This window comes from Parus major, chromosome Z (genome assembly GCF_001522545.3).
Source record: "Parus major isolate Abel chromosome Z, Parus_major1.1, whole genome shotgun sequence".
NCBI lineage: Eukaryota > Metazoa > Chordata > Aves > Passeriformes > Paridae > Parus > Parus major.
The window spans coordinates 46,392,386-46,411,659 of record NC_031799.1 but is presented as its reverse complement, the minus strand read 5'-3'; the positions used below and the strand labels follow the sequence as shown (position 1 = coordinate 46,411,659).

At 40.6% G+C, this 19,274-nt stretch overlaps 1 protein-coding gene across 1 annotated transcript in view; it reads right to left on the bottom strand.

Annotated features, from left to right (window-relative positions):
• The window catches only part of DGKQ (diacylglycerol kinase theta), an 88,730-nt gene that overhangs the window by 68,826 nt on the left and 630 nt on the right, over positions 1-19,274 (bottom strand). Inside the window, exon 2 of the mRNA XM_015652211.2 lies at positions 19,192-19,268. Coding sequence (XP_015507697.1) covers positions 19,192-19,268 — 77 coding nt within the window. The remainder of the gene's footprint in view (positions 1-19,191; positions 19,269-19,274) is intronic.

Genomic DNA, 19,274 nt, shown 5'->3' with positions numbered 1-19,274 from the left:
TTCCTGCAGCCAAGCGCTCCCCGTGCATGCTGGCACACTCCAGTAACTCACAGGACACAACACACTGCCTCCGCCAACTGGCACGGCCTGTCACAGAGCCACCACAAGGGAACCTGTCATGTTCTCACAAAGTGACAGTACCACAGCTCCTCAGTACTGCCTGGACAACTTGGCAAATAATAATTTTATTTCGCTTGGCACTATTCGTGACTGCCGTAACTTGCTTGCATTCTGCTTGCTTTCACCAACTCCCAGCAAGTGCCTGCCAAGTTTCTTCTAATCTTTTAACAAAGGTTACAGATTTCTGAATCACCTAGTTGACTGAAGGGCTTATTCTTGTTTTTGAAATAAAACAATAAATCAGTCTCAAATGGCTTGGAAACTCAGAATTCTTTTTCCCAGATATTAGAGCATAATACATTTTTCATTTCTGGAAAAATTTTAGTGCAATGCATTGAAGAACCTACCCAGCTTATTAATGTGAATATAAATACAACTAAATTAAGTGCAGTAATTCTCTGAGGCATCTTGTTAAATGTAAGACTTGGAAGAAGTCCCTGTCTTGGAGAGTTTACTAGAATGGATGGCCTGATATATGTAGGAGTATTACATAAACGGAAAATCTCTACAGTCCTCTATAAAAAGCCCTATAAATGTACATAGATTACATGAAAGAATTACAATGGGACTAAAATAAAATAGAGAAAGGAAAATGTCATGTTCAAGGTCTAATGCTGCATCAGACGCCTATAGACTCAGCAGCAGCTCAGCCAATGCACAGAGAGAACCAGCTCGCTGATTTTATACTGTTGTGGCACATAGGTGGCTTTTGTGCCACTCCTCCTCAGTCTTTTCCTAACAATGCCTAGCTGTCAAGTTGCCTTTTTTTTGGCAATCACACAACGGGCACATATTTCCCTGGATACACCAGGATTACAACTCCAGGATCCTTTCCTGCCAATCGGTAAAAGCGGACTAAAGACTCAGCAGCTTGTAAGAGAGCTTTTCCTCCCCTCCATAACCACCACTCTACATTCAACCACCCCAAGCAATAAAATGATAGACTGAAATACACTCCTGTAATCCTCAGCAGCTGGTGTCAGCGTGAGTTCTCAACTCACTCCTTTGTAGAGGAGGTTGTGGACTGTTAATGGAAGAGTTGTGTAGCACAATCCCCCGCACTGCCACAAATCCATGCGCAGCCTTGGCTGAGTTCATTGCTTCCCTCTATTGCTTTTATCTGACACCCAGACCCAGAAACGCAGTCAGTGTGTTTCTGTTTTAGCATTTCACACACTGTGAATGCCAACCTCAGTTCCATGTATGATATCTCTGTTTATATCTGTCTTCTACGAAGATGCTCAGAAAAGCAGGGCTAAGAAAAGGCTGTGGTTATGGTTACCAACTGACTCTGGCACTAGACTTGGGTGGCCAGGGGAATGTTGTTTATATCTTCCTAAGCACATTAACATTTTATAGGATGAAATAAAGTTTTTACCAGATTAAATACTGAAAAATGTGGGGTTTTTTTCAACAGGTGTCTGCAAGTGTTATAGATTATCTAAATACATCTTAAAAAGGTTATTTTTAAAAAAATACGAAGCAAAGGATGGAGAAACAGACAAAGTCCTCATCAGGTAACTAAAGTGTAACTTAACTCCTACTTTGAAGTGTGTCTCTGTACTCACAAGTAAACTTCTACACTCCAGGGATCTCTATCCTCCTTTTTCATATGACAACCTTCAACTTTTACTGTATTTCATACATCAAATGAAACTCACCTGTAGTCACATCCTTATTTTTTCATCTGAACAAGTCCCAGCAGCTGCAGGAAGCAGCGTTTTCTGCTAATCAAAGACTGACAGGTCTCTGAAAAGACAGGACCATGCCCCTTAACACTTCCCACCGCACATTTCCAGACTTAGCTATAATGAGACTGCAGCAAGCCACAACTGCCCCAAACTCTAATTGCTGCAAAAAGGTACACGAGAAGTCCAGAAGGTATACACGAGAAGTCCAGCTTCCTACAGGTGGCAAAGGGACATGTACCTTGTGGTAGCTTTGGCCAGATCCTGCATTGCTAGAAGATAGTTCCAAGAGCCAACTCTGTCATGCCTGCAAACTCCAGGGTGACAAGCACCAAGAGTAGGATTTTGTTTTTGTTTCCCAAAGAACTGTTGGGATTCAGTGGACCCCTTGGGAAGGTGATAGTATAGGCATTTTTTACCTTACCACACTTGCCTACTGCAACAGAACAGCAACCTCTGCAACAAACTAAGTTTGGCAGCAGTTTCCTCAGGGCAGAAGGATGTGCAGTGCAGTTTCATGCCTTGTGGTTTATAGCAAGCATGGCTATGCTTTAAATGCAACAGGTACTACAGAGAGAATAATGGCTCCTACCATTTACTCCAGAGGAGTAATTCAGTCCAGCAGAAACTATTAAATTCCTTTTCAATACTTCCAGTAATTTTCATTTTCAGTAGCTCCAGTAAAGAGGGCATTACTGTTAAGAGCACACTACAACTACATCTGACTACACAGTCTGAAGAGCTAGGGTCAGATTCTCACATGCCAAAAAACAGCACAACTACTTTTAGTTTGCTAAAGCATAACAATTTACCAAAGCCAAAGATTTTTAACTTCAAGTCAATACACCAGATTATAAATTTGATCATGTAGCGTATGTCGTGTTTTTATCACAATGAAATAATGAATTAAGGGTAAAACTAAGCCCTCAAAACATTGTCAGGCTTTCTGTAAAGCTTAGTGCTTCGAACAGACAGTCATCAGTACTTCTAGCAATATAAATATTTCTCTTTAACAGATGCAGTTATTACAGATCTTTGTTCCTTATGTCACCAACTTATATAAGGCATTCAACAATCCAGAACAAGAGGAAGTATTTGAATTTGCCTACACTATAGTCTTTCAAGTAGCTATTCTCACTCCGCCCCTCACTGAAAAAACAAAACCTCAAACAAAACAAGATAGTTCTCAGCAACTGAAAAAACAGCTTTTTTTAAAAGCACTGTCAATCACTGCTAGCATATGAGAAAACAAGATGTTCTTTTATTGTCCCTCTTATTCAGGAAGAAGATGTAAATACTTGTTCAAGTCCAGCTAATATCCCCAGGGTTGCCCTGAAAGAACAGTAGAGTCCTTTGCCTTCTGGTGGATCACCAAACCAAACTGCTTTACTCCAGGAACCTAGAAGGGCTTTCAAAATTGCCAATTTGTTTGCCAGTGTTCACAGAGATGTCATAGCTTCCACCTTGGCTCTGCCAGGACTCGTAGTCATGAACTGGCAGCGCTGGCTTATATAAAGAAGCTGTTGGCGAGTGCTGGGGTAAGGAAGATGGGTACACAGGTGCTGAACATGGAAGAATCAGCTTGCCCAGATTAACTAAGTCCCCCATGCACACAAAGGCTAAGATGGCCACTGCAGGAGGCACAGCTACTGCAGCATGCCTAAAAGACAGAAGGGGGAAGGACAACTGCTTGTAGACGGACAGAGGAAAACAAACAAGAAATCTAGCAATGCCAGGGAGTAAACCAAAGCTTCAAAGCTGTTATGCAAGACAACAATAACAGCCTCTACTTTCCAAACAATGAATCAGTGGGACTTAAAGGGCATATCAGCACCAAGACAATTCAGCCAAAGTCAATCTAATGCTTTCAAAACAAAGTTTTATTTTGGTCAAAACTAAGTAGGTTATTTCCTCTGCTCTGCCTGCTCTTCCATAGCATGTGCCTGACATAACAGAAGCCAAAATACAGGTTTAATCTGCCTCTCTCTATTTCAGGGGTTTTATCACTCCTTTCTGAAGTTGTCCTTGGTGTGCAAGCAGGCTTATTTTGTTCAGCAGGACTGCCTTTGCTTTCACTGAAGAGGTCCATTGACAGTAAAAAGACAATAGGTTCCAGAAAATGCCCACAGGCTAATTAGTTACAGATTGGAGAAAAATACTTTTATTTTTTCTATCACAGTGTTCTTAAATCATATAAAAAACACTTACCAGACTGCTTATTCAGACAGGATCATTCAAGCTGGTGGAGAAGTCACTATTTTCATGAGTAAGTTAAAAGCAACACTTTCATTTTACTGGAAGTTTGTGGGACTCAACTTTTATATTTGTTACACAGCTTTGAGCTACTTTTCCATTGTAGCAGCCTGCCAACACAGACGCATTTAGCTTTTTCGTTTACAACTGTGACCACAGACCAGTCTGAATACTGTGGCTATTCATTTAAAGGAATGCTGGGACTTCACCAGCTTATTTCCCAATTCAGCAGAAACATGCAAAGACCTGTATGCGATATTGGTGTGCTCCCTCAGACAAAAACACAGCCTAGTTTAAGTTTAGAAGTCTGTTGTGCAATGCTTGCTAAATGTCACCAGGAAAGCTGTCACTAAAAGCTTTGGTCTTCCCAGAACATTTCAAACAATGGTGAGAGAGGAATGGAAAAATCTCTGAAATCTTTAAGCAGTCAAGCACTAAAAAGACCCTCCTTTCTTACAGCAGTGAGAAACTTCAGGATTTTGCTTGTCTTAAAGTTCAGTGAAACCACACTGTAAGTACTCTTCCTCAGAAAATCCAAAGGAAATGAAAACCCTGTTAAGGTTTTCCAGATACCTACTGAGTATCCTTACAGATCACTTGCATTTGACAGATCTTTTCTCTCTCCAGGATTCCCTGGTCTTGTCAACTAACCAGTCATACCTGCTTCTGATTTAAATGGAGGTACCTGCATATACTCGGTCTGATAAAAATGCAGTTTGCCTCCAGACAATGTGAATTGCCTTGCACTTTATATTTCCAGAATGATCTGCATGAGAACACTTTCTCTTTATAGGTACAGATACTCCAAATAAATGTTTTTGTAGCATCTGAGCTCTGTAACTTCAAGGCAGCACATCTGAATTCCTATTCATTTGTATTTCAGATATGCTGATAGAAAACAACAAATAAGACAAGTGCATATAGGACAAGCTACTTAGAAAAGCTACTTACAAGCTTAAGAAAACAGTCAGATAAGTTCAGTGATGAACTGTCAATCATTTGGTTATAGTAAGTTTGCTTGAATTGTAGTAGCCTCACAAAGCACCTGGGCTACCTAAGCACTTCTCACTCTCTCATCCCTAAGGCTGTAAATATTCTGAAACCTACAACAAGATGTCTTGTTTCTCCATCCTCCTGGTACTGTAAAACGAATACTGGCAAATGAACTACAGGAACTCCACCTGCCAAAACAGAACTCTCTCTGTCCTCCCATCTCCTGACTCTACCCAGTGCAAGTTTCCCAGATCCTGCTAAGCAGGAAAAACCAGAGCACCAACAGCTGGAGACAAAGGCACCTACGCTGCGTGCTCAGTCCCACCAAGCTTTCACACTCCAAGGAGAAAATAATCGCACAGAGAAGTTATACCACAGTAGCAAAAGCAGCTAGTCAAGACCACAGCCATCAGAAAATCTAGACACCCTATCTGTGTCTATACACAGAAGAGGGGTCTATCCACTCCACTTACTATGCTGCTCTTTCCACTCTGTACAGTATGGCCAGTAAGGATACAGCCCAGCTGAATACAGGTTGAGGTGTGAACAGAAAGAGAGCAGTCCTGCTGAGAAGCACTTGGGGATCTTGGTGGATGAAAAGCTAAGAAAGCATGGCCAGCAGGTCCAAGGAGGTGATTCTGCACCTTTATTCTGCTCTCATGAGACCCTGCCTAGAACATTCTACCCAGCTCTGAGATCCTCAGCACAGAAATAATGGATACATTTGAACAGGTCTTACAGAAGGACCACAGAAATTATCAGGCCGGAGCATCTCTCCTATGAGAGACTTGGGATTGTTCAGCCTGGAAAGTGAAGGCTACAGGGAGACCCTAGTGCAGCTTTTTAATACTTAAATGGGACATATAAGGAAGACAGCAGGCCCATTGGAATAGGACAAGAAGTAAAACTTTTAAACTAGAAGACGGTAGATTTGAACTGGATATAAGGAAGAAATTTGGTATGACAGGGATGGTGAAACACTGGCACAGGTTGTCCAGAGAGTCTGTATATGCCCCATCCCTGGGAACATTCAAGGTCAACATTCAAGGCTTTGAGCAACCTGATCAAGTTGAGGATGTCGCTGCTTATTGCACAGGATGTGTGGGAGCAGAGTGTTGGGCTAGACAATCCTTAAGGGCACTTCCAACCCAAACTATTCTGTGATACTGCTCAGTGAAACTTTGTGAGAAAGGTGAGCTCTGCATAGACTTTACTTTTTTTTCTCCTGAAAGACAGCTGAGTCAGACTTCCTGCCACTGTAATTAGGGTGAACACAGAATTTCAGAGGCAAGCAGTTTTAGTTACTGAACAGGTCCACAAAATTAAGAGTGTTTTCTTCTTCAGAGAGATGGAAGATGACTAGTCTCAAACTTGCGCTCACACCCAAAAAGCACAAACACCTTCTCTTTCTTGAAGATTAGGCCAAAGACATAGGACAAGGCATTGGTCCACTGATGGAAAACAGAAGTCCCCATGAGGCCTACAACATCAGGGAGTTCAGCAACTCATCTCCTGACAATTCCAAAAAAAGAGATCCTTCAGAGGAAGAGGCCTCCCACTAACCATGTGAAGTTGCACAGGGAGCCTGGAGGGACACAGTTTTTGCCACCAACAAGGTAACAGCAATAGATGACTGGCTGTGACTCTTCTCCCAGCAGGGTCCCAATCATATGGGCTATCAGCTGTCTTCGAGGATGCCGAAGACAGAAGTCCAAAAAGAAATTGTCTCTGAACCACAGAAATCTGTGTGTTTGAGGGCAAACAATTAAGCAGTCAAGCAGCTCTTTTGTACAGATGAAAGGATAAAGGTTGCTCACACAAGCCAGATGCAAGACCATGTAACACAGTTGTGCCTTTTTCCTAGGTTTTCCAGACTGCAGCCTTCACACAGCTAGAAGGGGCCAAGCCAGTCTGAAGGCTGACAGAAAAACCTCTGATCACACTCCCTGCACATGCAGTGAAAGGCTATAGATCCTAACAACCTTCAAAGAAGGTTCTCCACTGACACACAACTCATAGCTTCCGCAAGATGCCATGGCGGTAAGAAAATCAAGTGTCAAATACTACTAAACGCCTCTTGAAGACCATTTAGCAATCAGAAATTTCTACGGGCTCTGTCTTAAGCTGGTGCCTCTTATGCCTTTTGCTGCAGACTGCCCATGAAATCAACTGAACCCCAGGGGCTGGAGCAGAGATGCGCCAGCTTGACAGCATGTGTAAATGAAATTGAACAGGAGGGGCAGAGAAACATGAAATGGTTAAAACCAGAAGAACAAGGAAAATCCAGCTACAGAACCACCTACTGCAGAACATGCAGATCAGTCATAAATGCTTACCTCCCTGCAGCTGCTTCTCCAAGTCACTGTTTTCAGAGTGATGCCTTACAAAGGGAAACTTTGTCAATTGTTTATCAGCACTGTCCAGCTGACTTACAGCTACTGGTCACAACAAAGAGCTATAGCTTACAGCATTCAGAACAGAAAATTACAAGGAAAACCGACCCAGCCCGCAATTTAAAGGAAAATGCACTAAAATAATTTTACATTTACTGCAAGCATCCTTGCACCAAAAACTTCGTCGTAGAATCATAGAATGGTTAGTGCTGGAAGGGGCTTTGAAGATCACGTAGTTTCAATTCATCCTGCCACTCGTCACACCAGGTTGCTCAGCAAACCATTCAACCTGGCCTGGAATATCTTCAGGAATGAGGCATTCACAGTTTATCTGGGCCACCTCTTCCAGCTTCTGGGCAAAGAAATTCTTCCTAATATCTAATCTAAAGATGCTATCAGTTTAAAATCACTGTCTCTCTTCCTGTCACTATCTACCCATATAAAAAAGTCCCTCTTCTTCCTTTTCATAACCTCCTCTCAAGCTACTGAAAGCCTTCTGTTCTCCAGGCTGAACAACATGAGCTCTCAGTCTGTCTTTATTGCAGAGGCACTCCATCCCTGCAATCATCTCCATGACCTTCCTCTGGACACACTTTAAGAGGTCCACGTCTTGTTAGGATCCCAAGCTGGATGCAGTGTTCCAGGTGGAGTCCCACAGGGACAGAGTGAAGGAAAGAATCACCTGCCTCGACCTGCTGGCCACACTGCTTTGGGTGCAGTCCAGGATGGGCTTGGTTCTGGCATCACCAGCTTGAGCCCATGACAACTCAACCATTTTCAACCATGACAACTCAAGTCTCTCACCACAGGGATGCTGTCAGCTGATTTCTCCCAGTCTGTACTCATGTCTGGGATTGCCCCTAGCCAGTTGCAGCACCTTGCCCTTACCCTTGCTGACTTCATGAGGTGATCATGCCTAGGCACCCTCCATGAACACTGCAAGGTTCCAGCCCTCACACATGTGGCCTCCTGCACCACTATCACTCATTACCCAGTACAGCACAAATAAATCCACACACTGCCATGTCAGTGTCATCCTCCTCAATAACAACACAGATGTCTCCTATGAAAAAACAGTCCTGTCACCACTTCTGCTACATACCTACACCAAAATGCCTCCACACACATAAAAGGAAAATAACAGTAGCACATCTTCCAGCTTTGAAAAAGAATAATTTGAGTTACACTTAAACAGGGTGGATCTTAGCTGAACTTAATGCACGGTAGGACTTCATAAACTGTGACGGAATTCTGGCAGCAAAATGTGATATTGACACAGTTGCCTGGACACTCACTGTACCCAAAGACTTGGAGACATTCTAACAGTACCGGCTACAGACCAGCTGAAAGACACACCAGTTCTACACCTATGTGGCATATCACCAGTGACACACAGAGTAAATCCCACACGTATCCATGCACACAGGGACTTAGTGAGTTGGCTCTGTGCTCTTAGCAGTGGGGGAAACTGAGAATTCCCTCCAAAATGCACTTAAGATGGTGACTGGACCAAGGAGAGCCAGGCAGTATTTCACATAAACTCAGTCTTTTCCACTCAGTGATATAATCAGGCGGGAGGTTTGCAATCCCTTTTCTGCCTCTTAAAAACTGAACACAGAACATAAATGTATAATACAAAATCCTGAAGATACTAGAAGAAAAATCACTGCTAAGCTTAGATACAGTAACACGCACATATCTCCACAGCACAGTTACAAGTTTTGAAGAAAAGCTAGATAAAATCAAAACACAGGTCTCATTATTGATCTACCTAACCCCATAATAAATTTTCTTCCCCTTTTAATTTGGGTAATCTCTGGATTACCTAAGGCATCTCAACATTTCCTAGCAACACAAAACAAGGAAAAAGCAAGATACCCTAGAGCTGCCGTGGTAACCTTTACTTGTCATTCCTATAGGGCTTAATTTCCAAGTTGCATCACACTTAGAAGTACATAAAACTATAGGATTGAAGTGAAAAAAACTCAGACCTGGAAAGAATAAAGGGGAAGAAAATGCAGAAAGCAAAGAAACAGAATCCTGTGCCAACTGGGTAAGTACATTCAGTATTTTCCCCAGTGTGGCTACTACAAAGCTACTGACATGGTCAGGAAACTAAAGGCAAACGATTCACACAGTGGTGAATCAGGAACACAAAACACTCACAAGGCACTATTTCCAAAAAGCAAACTGAAAGTGCTGATCTCCATGTTTTGTTGTTTGTTTTTTTTTTAATCCTGATTCTTAATCTTATACACTTTAAGCATTTTGGAAAGATTCCTTTTAAGTGTGAAGATTTTAGTTCCACCATTTAGGCCTGAGTCATTGATGAGATCAAAGACTACAGTTATCCTGAATTAAAGCAACAGTTTCTTTCAAATGTATAAAATCATACAAAATTCATAGAAGATCTATCTGGAGATCAGAAGCCTGCAGTGGCTCACCATATACCACTGGTGAGTACACCAGAACTTCCAAGATAAAATAACTCTGTTCATAAACACTAAAATTCAAAATCTATCCCTGGAAAGCTATAAATATTTCCCAAAGAGGGACCAAATTATATCAAGACTCATATATTCACCTCAGTTTAGTGTTGTATGGTGTGGCTTTTTCAATTTATCAGACAAAATTCTTGTAGCTGTTGATCTTAATTTACTGTGTAGCATAATCAGCTATTAATTTATGCACATGAATTATCAACACATACTGAAAGGTTCCTAAAGTTTCCCAGGACATCATATTTAAGAAAAAAGTTACACTGAGGAAAAGTAAAAGTCAGAAAGCAAAACCAAAGAAATGTAATATATCTCCATTATCTTACAGATTTAAACAATGTATTTGGTTCACCTGAAGAAAAAAGTGCTTGAATGAAAAATATAATAGCATCAAGAAATCTCTAGGCATTTGCCAAACAGGAGCAAAGAGAATATAATTGGAACAGAATAACAGAGGTCAAAACCAAAATGGACACAATGATAGTTGGCTGTTTTCAAGATTATTTGTAACATGATAGTATTTTAACCTTCTGCTTCAGCCTACTTTTTAAAAAAAGGATTTGGCAACCAAGGCCTAATAGTCCCAGCTGCTGTTAGTTAACTTCTTCACAAGAGAAAATATGAGCATATTAGTCTGTACTTGATTTCAGAAATTGCACAGAAATTAAAACAGGAATCTTTTAAATTCTTTTTTGTTTAAGGCTGTATCTCTTCTTTCGTACCTCCTCATCTTGGATCACGTGTTCAGTTTCTCAGTCGGCATCTTCTGTTTAAAGAATTAAGCCCACCCAGCATCCAGAGAGTTGGAGCATCCAACATAATTGCAAGCTACAGTAACACCATCTTCAGCCCCTCCTAGGACCAAGGGATTGTGACTCCTTTGGAAGGCCTGCTATTACTACCAATGACAACTATCAGCAGTGAGGGCAGACACTGTGCTCACAGCTCACGTGCACACCTGCCAGGCACAACTGTTCCAGTGCTGTACCATGCCACCGGAATATCCCACAGCATCCACCCAAAATCTGGGCAACAACTTGCAAAAGTGTCTTGAAAGTTGTGTGAATATTTGTGAATACCCACAATTTTTTAAATCAGCTTTTCCAGTACTCTGTATCAATACTGTTTTGAGAAGAGGCTGAATGTGAAAAAGCAGTTTCTCCTAGGTTGTTGCTTAACCCACACGTTTGTTTTATATTCTAAGGGATTCTTTTTATAGCAGATACATTCCAGGACTACCAGTCCTAATCAGTTTCCTATGCAAATTTGTATGTGTGATGATTTACACTCACTCTGCTATCCTAACTAGATTCTGAAAATCTGCCATATCACAAAAAGCCTTTTTTTATTCTGAAAGAAAGCGTCCACAGTCGCAAACATGATCAGTTTTTTCACTTTATGTTCATAGCCTTCCCCCATGCCATCTTCACGCTTTGAGAAATCCTACCAACTTCTTTGTATTTATGATGATGTCAGGCAGAGATCCCAACATAATGGTTTCAGCACTGAGGAAGTATTTTTGCTTGAATCACTTAAGGAACTGGCTAGTGGATGACTTCTTATGTTCACTGGTTAACAAGGTGTACCAGTTAGCATTTTCACATTGTGCAGAGAAAGTATTGCACAAAAAGGAAAGACTTATTTCCTGAATTACAGCATGACAAACCAAGACACTAAAAAGTGACACAATCTGCCAAGCAGAAAGAAAAGCAATGAGGAACTGAGATTTTTTCTGTGCATTCTTACACTTAAACTAGATGCGGTATTACCTAGCTACCATAACCTAATACTACTCTGCAGAACAATACAATGCTCCTATTTTAACCCCTGAAGTTCAAATTATACAATAATTCAATAATCTCTTATGAGAAAATCTGTTTAGCTAAATATTCAGAATGTTTCTAGCAGTATCGTGTATGTAAAACTTCCAGGGATGGATTAAATAGTGGTCAAATACAGCAGTGTTTATTCTGTTAACTGTTTTAGATCTTAATGTTATTTTTACAATAGTAAGTGCCATGACAATTATATCATACAACTGGTATTTTAAAAGAAGCCAAGCAGGTGATAACAGCACATCATATTAATAATCCTAAACATACTTCCAAGGAAATCACTGATATTCAATTTTAAACAGGAAAGAAAAAAACAAAGTCACATAAATATATGTGAATATAGATGTATGAATATACACACTCTCCCACCCCCATTCTTCTAGAGCCAAGGAAATAAAATATACTTAAATGAGAACAGGAAGTGAAATGAGGGGTTGACTGTACTCTACTGAATAAGAAACTTCCACAAGTGAGACAATAGTAGGCAACAACCGGGTAGAAGTAGCAAACTTAGTAGAGTAAAATCTGTGCTTCAATGTGTTCCTTATCACACCCACTGTGATATACACACGTTAGGTTTTGCTCTCTGCTTGGGAGTGTTTCTAACAGACTTCTAGCAAACTGAAAGTTACCATTAAATAAAAATGCTGGAGGGGGAAAAACACAAAAAGAACAGGAGCTGATCAGTATGTATTGTTTAATCCTTTAGAAAGGTGTATATACTATACACACAATCTGCTCTTTCCCCACTGGAGCTGAGTCAAATTAAACATATTCAAGTAACTTAGTCACCTGTTTTCTGTAAGTCTTGCAAAAGCAGTTTCACCAAAGGTACTTTCAAGAGCCAGCTCAGGGTGGATCTAATTGAGCAACAAGTATTCCAGAAGGAAGTCAGTTTGAGCTAATGAAATTCAGAGTTAGAAACACCTCTGCAAGAAACTAGTGACATAATGAAAAAGTAAAGGTCATCCAGGGACAGCATGGTTCAATGAAAATTCTGAGCTGCCACCTGAGAAGGGTGCTGCAAAATCAGGAAGAGAACTGGCTTTCTATGGAATACTAAGAAGCAAAGCAATATTATAGACAAGTTATAAATAGTATGTAATCAAAAAAGGAGCAAACAGACCCGCAAAGGCACCATGGGTGGTGTGGTGGGTGGAATCAACAGAAATATTTGTTACAAACTGACCAGGGGAGAATGAAAACTATAAACCTTTCAGCCATTCCCCCTGGCAGTAAATGTAAGAGGCCCCACCTTGAGTTACAATTACAACTTACAAGTTAATGCCCGTTGAACTTAGCCTGGCCCCCGCAGTAAAGCAATTGTCAATGGAAAGTGATTGCTTAAAGGGGTTATTTCCCATGCAAAACCCAGGATATTAACTAACGTTGTCAGGGAAACATCAAAATACAGCTAACATCACCACCAGAAAAAAACCTGGTGAGCACTAAACTGACGGAGGACTGAGTAATCACACAGAGAAGTGCACTGCAAACCACCAATACAGATTTCCACATCTATACAGAAAGAAAGAACGCATGCCATCTCTAGAGCAAGGGGAAGTGTTATCGAAATGTATTGGTTTCCAAAAAGAAAGCAAACCTGAAGCAGGAACTGCATTAGCACCCAGCAAATGGACATAAATGCACATCACCTAAAATCTAAACAGGCAGGTGCTTCTCTACCCATTAAGAACTGAGGTCACTTCTGACTGAAATGCTGCACTAGTTTTAAACAAAATGCTGTTAAAAGGCCCAGTTTTATAGGGAAAGCCTTAGAGTTTACTGTCCTTTGTTTACTACAAAGAAATAGCTAGCCAGGCATTTATCTCCCACACAACTGCAAGAAAGAATGAAATCTTTTTTACACCCTTAGCACAGGACTGCAAGAGCTATGGTCTGTGGGAAACTTACCAGAGGAAGCCTGAAAAGTTTTGTGCAAGATTAAAAGAAGCCCAGGGTACTACCCTCAAAGATGGCAGAGAAACACCTGAACATACTATGTCTAAGGTATATTTGATAAATGATCATCTAGAAAGAGAACCTGCAGAGCACCAGCCACAGCCACTTCACACCATGATGGGTTGATGAGCACCTTCCTTAGTGCTTTTGTCACTGCTCAACGAGTCCGACTGAGGTAGAAACACGGATGATATATGAAAGTGCTGTGCGAGGCTTGGTATTGGATTACAGGCTTTAGCACTTTTCTGCAGTAAGTTATTTACTACCTAATTGAATTTCTGAACTGAAATCTGGGCTAATGCTATCAACACAAACTATAGCTTCCAGCTACAAAAGCTGTTTGCATTCTCACAAAGCACCCTGTCCTTTTCTCTGCATCACTGATGGTGACAGCGATATTTTCCTCTGAGGCACTGTCAGAAGGAGGCAGGGAAAAGAAAAGCATGAATTCTCTTCAGTACAAAATGAATTATCCTTCAAAGCCAGACCAGTAAATTGCATTTTTCAACGTGTCAGTCAATGTTCCAAACATTTTTCTCAACATGTATATCAGCTGAGCTGAGCCAAGTTTCTCTGTAAGGTTTTATTTTCTGGAATTTTTTGGAGTGTGTGTGGGGGATTTTTTCCTTTTTTGACAGTTGTTGTTTGCTCCATCTAAGTTTTAAATGCAGCAAAGTCACATTCACTCTAATATCTCAGCACCAAACATCTTGTTGTTGCACAGAATGGCCCCACCACAGACAAGAAAACCACTGAAGAATAAAGGCAGCAAAGTCTTGGAACTACAAACTGATTGGAGGCTAGAAAAAAAATTGTGTTGTGGTTTTACCTTCTTGCAGCTTTTATTTTTAGTTCAAAATGCACCAAAAGCAAGCAAAGCTCATCACGAGAACGAAGAATATGTTTTTCCTTTTGAACTGTAAGCATTAAGGCTCTTGGGGGAATCTCATATATCACTCACTTCCTTCAAAACAGATCTGAATGAAACCTGTAAGGTCAAGGATGTTTCACATGTCTGCCTCAACAACAGAAAAAGAAATTACGGGAATCCAAGGAGATTGCCTCTTGTCCCCTTGTTCCCTGCTACTACTTCCATATCTCAACAAACTCCTAGCTTTAACACACCTTCCTTATCTCTGACTCTATTTTCTTAGAACAGCCTTTAAATTTAACATACTGCATAGAAAATCTGTCCAAAATATGCATCTGAAGACTGATGCAAATGCTGTCGGAACATCTCCAGGCTCTCCTAAATCAACAAGGAACAACATGGCTTGTCCTTATCTGGGACATGCCCATATAAATCACAGCAGCTTTCTGGCTGTCTTGCCAAATCTGAGATTTATGGCATAAATATAACTCAGATCCACCGTTTACATTTTATTCTGGAAAAGCTGTGGTGTTGTCAGCCAACATCTAAATCAGATTAAGAGAAACAAAGCTTTATACATCTTGGAATAAGTTTGGAGGTTCTGCTTAGAAGACTAAAAAAAAATAATTTAACCCCCCCAAAAAAACCCCTCAATTCCTCCCCCTGAAGCCAAAAATAGACAACAAAGATGTTGTTTCCCAAAATATTGACTTAGAGCCTTCATATCAAGACAGGTGCCCTATCTGCTCAAATACATATCAAGAAGTCAATGAATACAGTTTCCCATAAATATTCTAATGAAATATATAAAGTTAAAAAAGCTAAAATGGTTAAACAATTGTAAATTTGCAATGAAACTTGCTTATTACTTAAATCCCCTATATTTTATCTTTGGCTAAAATAAACCCAAATTACTTTGCATTAGAAAGTTTTATAGAACTGGAAATATTTGTAGCCCCCAAAATGTACAGATTCACAATTCTTCCAACATTTTTTTTTTCTTTCATGTAAAACAAAAGCACAGTGAAAAGAAATTTATTTATTGGTGGCTAAAACTAATTCCAAACTCCAGTATAAAATATCTGCTAGCTACCTTTTAGTGTATGAAATTGGTCTTTCTGTGAACTACCAGTAAGAGCTCTCTTTACGCTTCTTACACAGACTTCTTATATCTAGTATTTTTCATTTTTAAGATGCAAGCACACATACATGAAACCTCAGTCATTTACACTGCCTCTTCTTTACCAAGCCTGAGGAAATTTAAACCCACTCAAACCTGAAATGACCATGCTTAGGAAAGCAAGAGCAATATAAAAGAGCAGTTTTCATGCTACAACTCTAGATTCACTTATTCTGTCACACATACGCACACACTTATCAAAGGAAGTCACAGCTACAAATAGCAAAGTGGTAAGAAAAACAGTTCTTCACAAGAGGTTTACAGAAAACAGATTTGTCAGGGCAGGGAGGACATGTGAACAAACCGCAGATGCAAGCCCAGTTGACTGATATCACAAAAAATATGTGCACAGACACTTAATACTGTGACATCTTCAGACCCAGCTGGACACCCATTCCACATAGGAAGACTACCACATTCCCTATAAAATCTCATTTGTAAAAATACCTTGCTAATCTAAGCAAAAGAGCTGCAATTCTCCCCTAGAGTACCTTCAATCCCATACAAAGTGCTGGTGGCCAGTGGTGTGGCCCTGAACTGGAGTGGGAAACTGTGTCTTATTTTTAAACAATCAGATTAGACGCAGGACACTTTGTGCCTCGTATGGAAAGCATCAGAGCACCTCTTCTGAGTACTTTTTGGAATTCACAGAGAAAACCTAAGGACCATCTTGGCCTCCACTATCAGAAATGTTTTGAGAATTCATTCTGTTTTCTTGTACTTTTGTTACAGAGCTATGTAAATCACACGGATAAATGCCAATCTACTGAGTAGCTGGTAAGTTTATGGAAAAACTCCACAAGCTTCATCATTCACACATAGAAGATGCCATTCTCCAAGCGTCTAAAGGTCAATCCCAACTAAAACACAAATACAGGCCATTTAGGCCATACAACTACTCAAAAAAATGACAGATAAGAGGTGGGCTTTTAAAGCTTGTTCCTTTATTTTTAAATTTCTTTCTTTTCAATAACTGGTGGAGTCACACCATGAGCATGCTTGGTTCCCTTCAAAGACTGGAAGCTTTTTGTTTTGGTAGTAACCAGCTTCAGGGAACGTCAACACAAACAGCATCAGGAGACTGAACATCTGAACCTATAGATTTGGAAGAGCAACCACTGCAAATCCACTTAGAAAAAGGCCCCTTGATGGCTTCATGTTGAAGCCTGTAGGTGGTTTATCAAATGGAGTCCAAAGATAGCTGCAATTACACCTGCAAATTTAGACTCTGCAGAGAAGAAAAAGGAGGTAGCAATTATCTACTATGTTTTTCAAATGTACAGCAAACGTTTCCTTCTCTAATTGCTGGGTGGGTTACTTTTTTGTTTTAACAGCCTGGCACTCCCTCTATCACTTTCTAAAGTGCAATGATCAAACTCCAGTAGTTAAGGAAAATAGGACAAGGAGTTAACTATTACATGGAATGTACTTATACTACTGTTTAAGAAATCATATTAGCATTTATTAAATAACTTGGAATTTGAAAACAGCAGACAGATGAGCAAATGACCCATCAGGTGGTTTTGAGATTTGTTGTTTAGCAGCAAGTTTTTGGAAAGACAAACATGACTCTAAGCATAGCTGGTTGAAAACTGACAAAAGGACAAAAAAACAAACAAAAACAAGGAAACAAACAAAAAAAATAATTCTTATCCTTCACCTAGTGGAGACACTGAAGTGCCAGGTGCCATTACAGAGTTTGCCTGCACACTCTGAGCAGAGAATGTTAGAGCTATTGAAAACTGAGAGCATTTCCTCAGTTTTACCCCTCACAGAATTGACTTGTTTAGGGTGGAGATTTCAGATGTAATTTTGAAAGAGGTATTTTAACCATGCAGCTTGGAAGTACCTCATCTGCACATGGTCATCAGGCAGTGGTGCTAAGGATGCTTGTCCAGAATTCTGCTGGAAAAGCCAAAGGGGAAGTACAGTTCCAGAACACCAACTGCAGTGGAAAACTAGGAAAAAATCCTAAATGCAACTTGCAGCATTGCACTACATCTAAGTATGTTATATGTGAGTGGAGGAAAAAAAAAAAAAGTGAGCCATCCTGGTCCTTTCACATTTTGCTAGCATTACCTGTTAGCATTACCAAAACTACTCAGTTCTTTAACTGGCAAACTGGCACCTGATTGCCCAGTCTTATGACTCAAAAAATTCACCATTTTTTAAAGTCAGTGATAGAAGAGACCATACAAGACTGGCCTTGTGCATTTTCACAATGAAAGAAATTATCTTTTTTGCTTGTTTGGATAAGTAGTGACATTATGCTACACAGACAGAATGACACTTCCCTAAGAAAACTTTTACGTAAATACAAAGCCATCTTTGCAAGACCTGCTTTGCACCACACGGGAACATGGCTTTCACCTACCTTAATCCTGCACTCTCTTTACCCCTGACAATGACAACAGGCAGAACCTATTTCAAGAATTGCAGGGTAGTTGTTCTACACCTGCAGCCTTGTTTGACACCCACACAAACAATGAGGCTCGTGTACAACCTGATTCTTTGGACCTGGCCTGGGAGCTGCAACCCAAGCCAGCTGGACTGCATATGCTGATGAAGACATCACGTTTTGTGCTGTTTTGTTTGGGTTTTTTGTTGTTGGTGATGATGTGTTTGTTTTCCTTTAAAAAGGGACATAGAGATCCACTCTTTTTGCCATGACACCACTGGATTTTGCTGCATCAGAACAAGTTATAATTTTTGTCCCTTCCAAGAACCTCAGCTGCCGCATAGGCCAGCAAGGAAACCTAGCAATTCCTTCTTCTCCCCTTCCTGGTGTGAGCCAAGGTTTAAAAGGCTCAAACTCCACACAGGTCTCAGATTCTCCATGGGATCAGGCATTTCAGCAGGTAAGGGTTCCCCTGGGAGGACCCACGGTGAGCTGCTGGCATGCTTGGCAGCTCACAGTGTGTCTACCTCAGGATGGGCTGGGGCACTAATGGATCACAGCACATACTGGTGTCACCACACAGGAGTGAGCAGTGACACATCTCCAATTTTGCATTATTTTTGTTAGGAACTATTATTATTAGAATTTATTCCTGCAATTTTCAATAGGAGAAGAATTTTCAGCACTGCTGCTGTTTTCAGACTTGATTTTTGCCATTTACGACTGTTATTATTGTAATATTACTAGAATTTTGATTACTACCATTAGACACTTCTTTTTGTGATGGAATGCACTATTTTTATTACTGCATTTCAGCACTGTGCTTTAGTGTTGCGGTTTTACGTTCGATTTTAAAATGAGATTTTAAGTACTATAGTTTGTTGATACTAATTATGAATAGAGTTTTTTATGAGCAATGGGTTTAGGCAATTTTCCCGCCCCCTCCCACCTCGCCCCGGACGCGTCCCCGGCAGGTCCCGCCGCGCCGGCAGCCCCTTACCCTCGCACTGGTAGCCGGCCAGCCCCCAGATGAAGTCGGTGCAGTAGTGGCAGAAGGTGGGTTTGGTCAGGGTCACCCTGCGG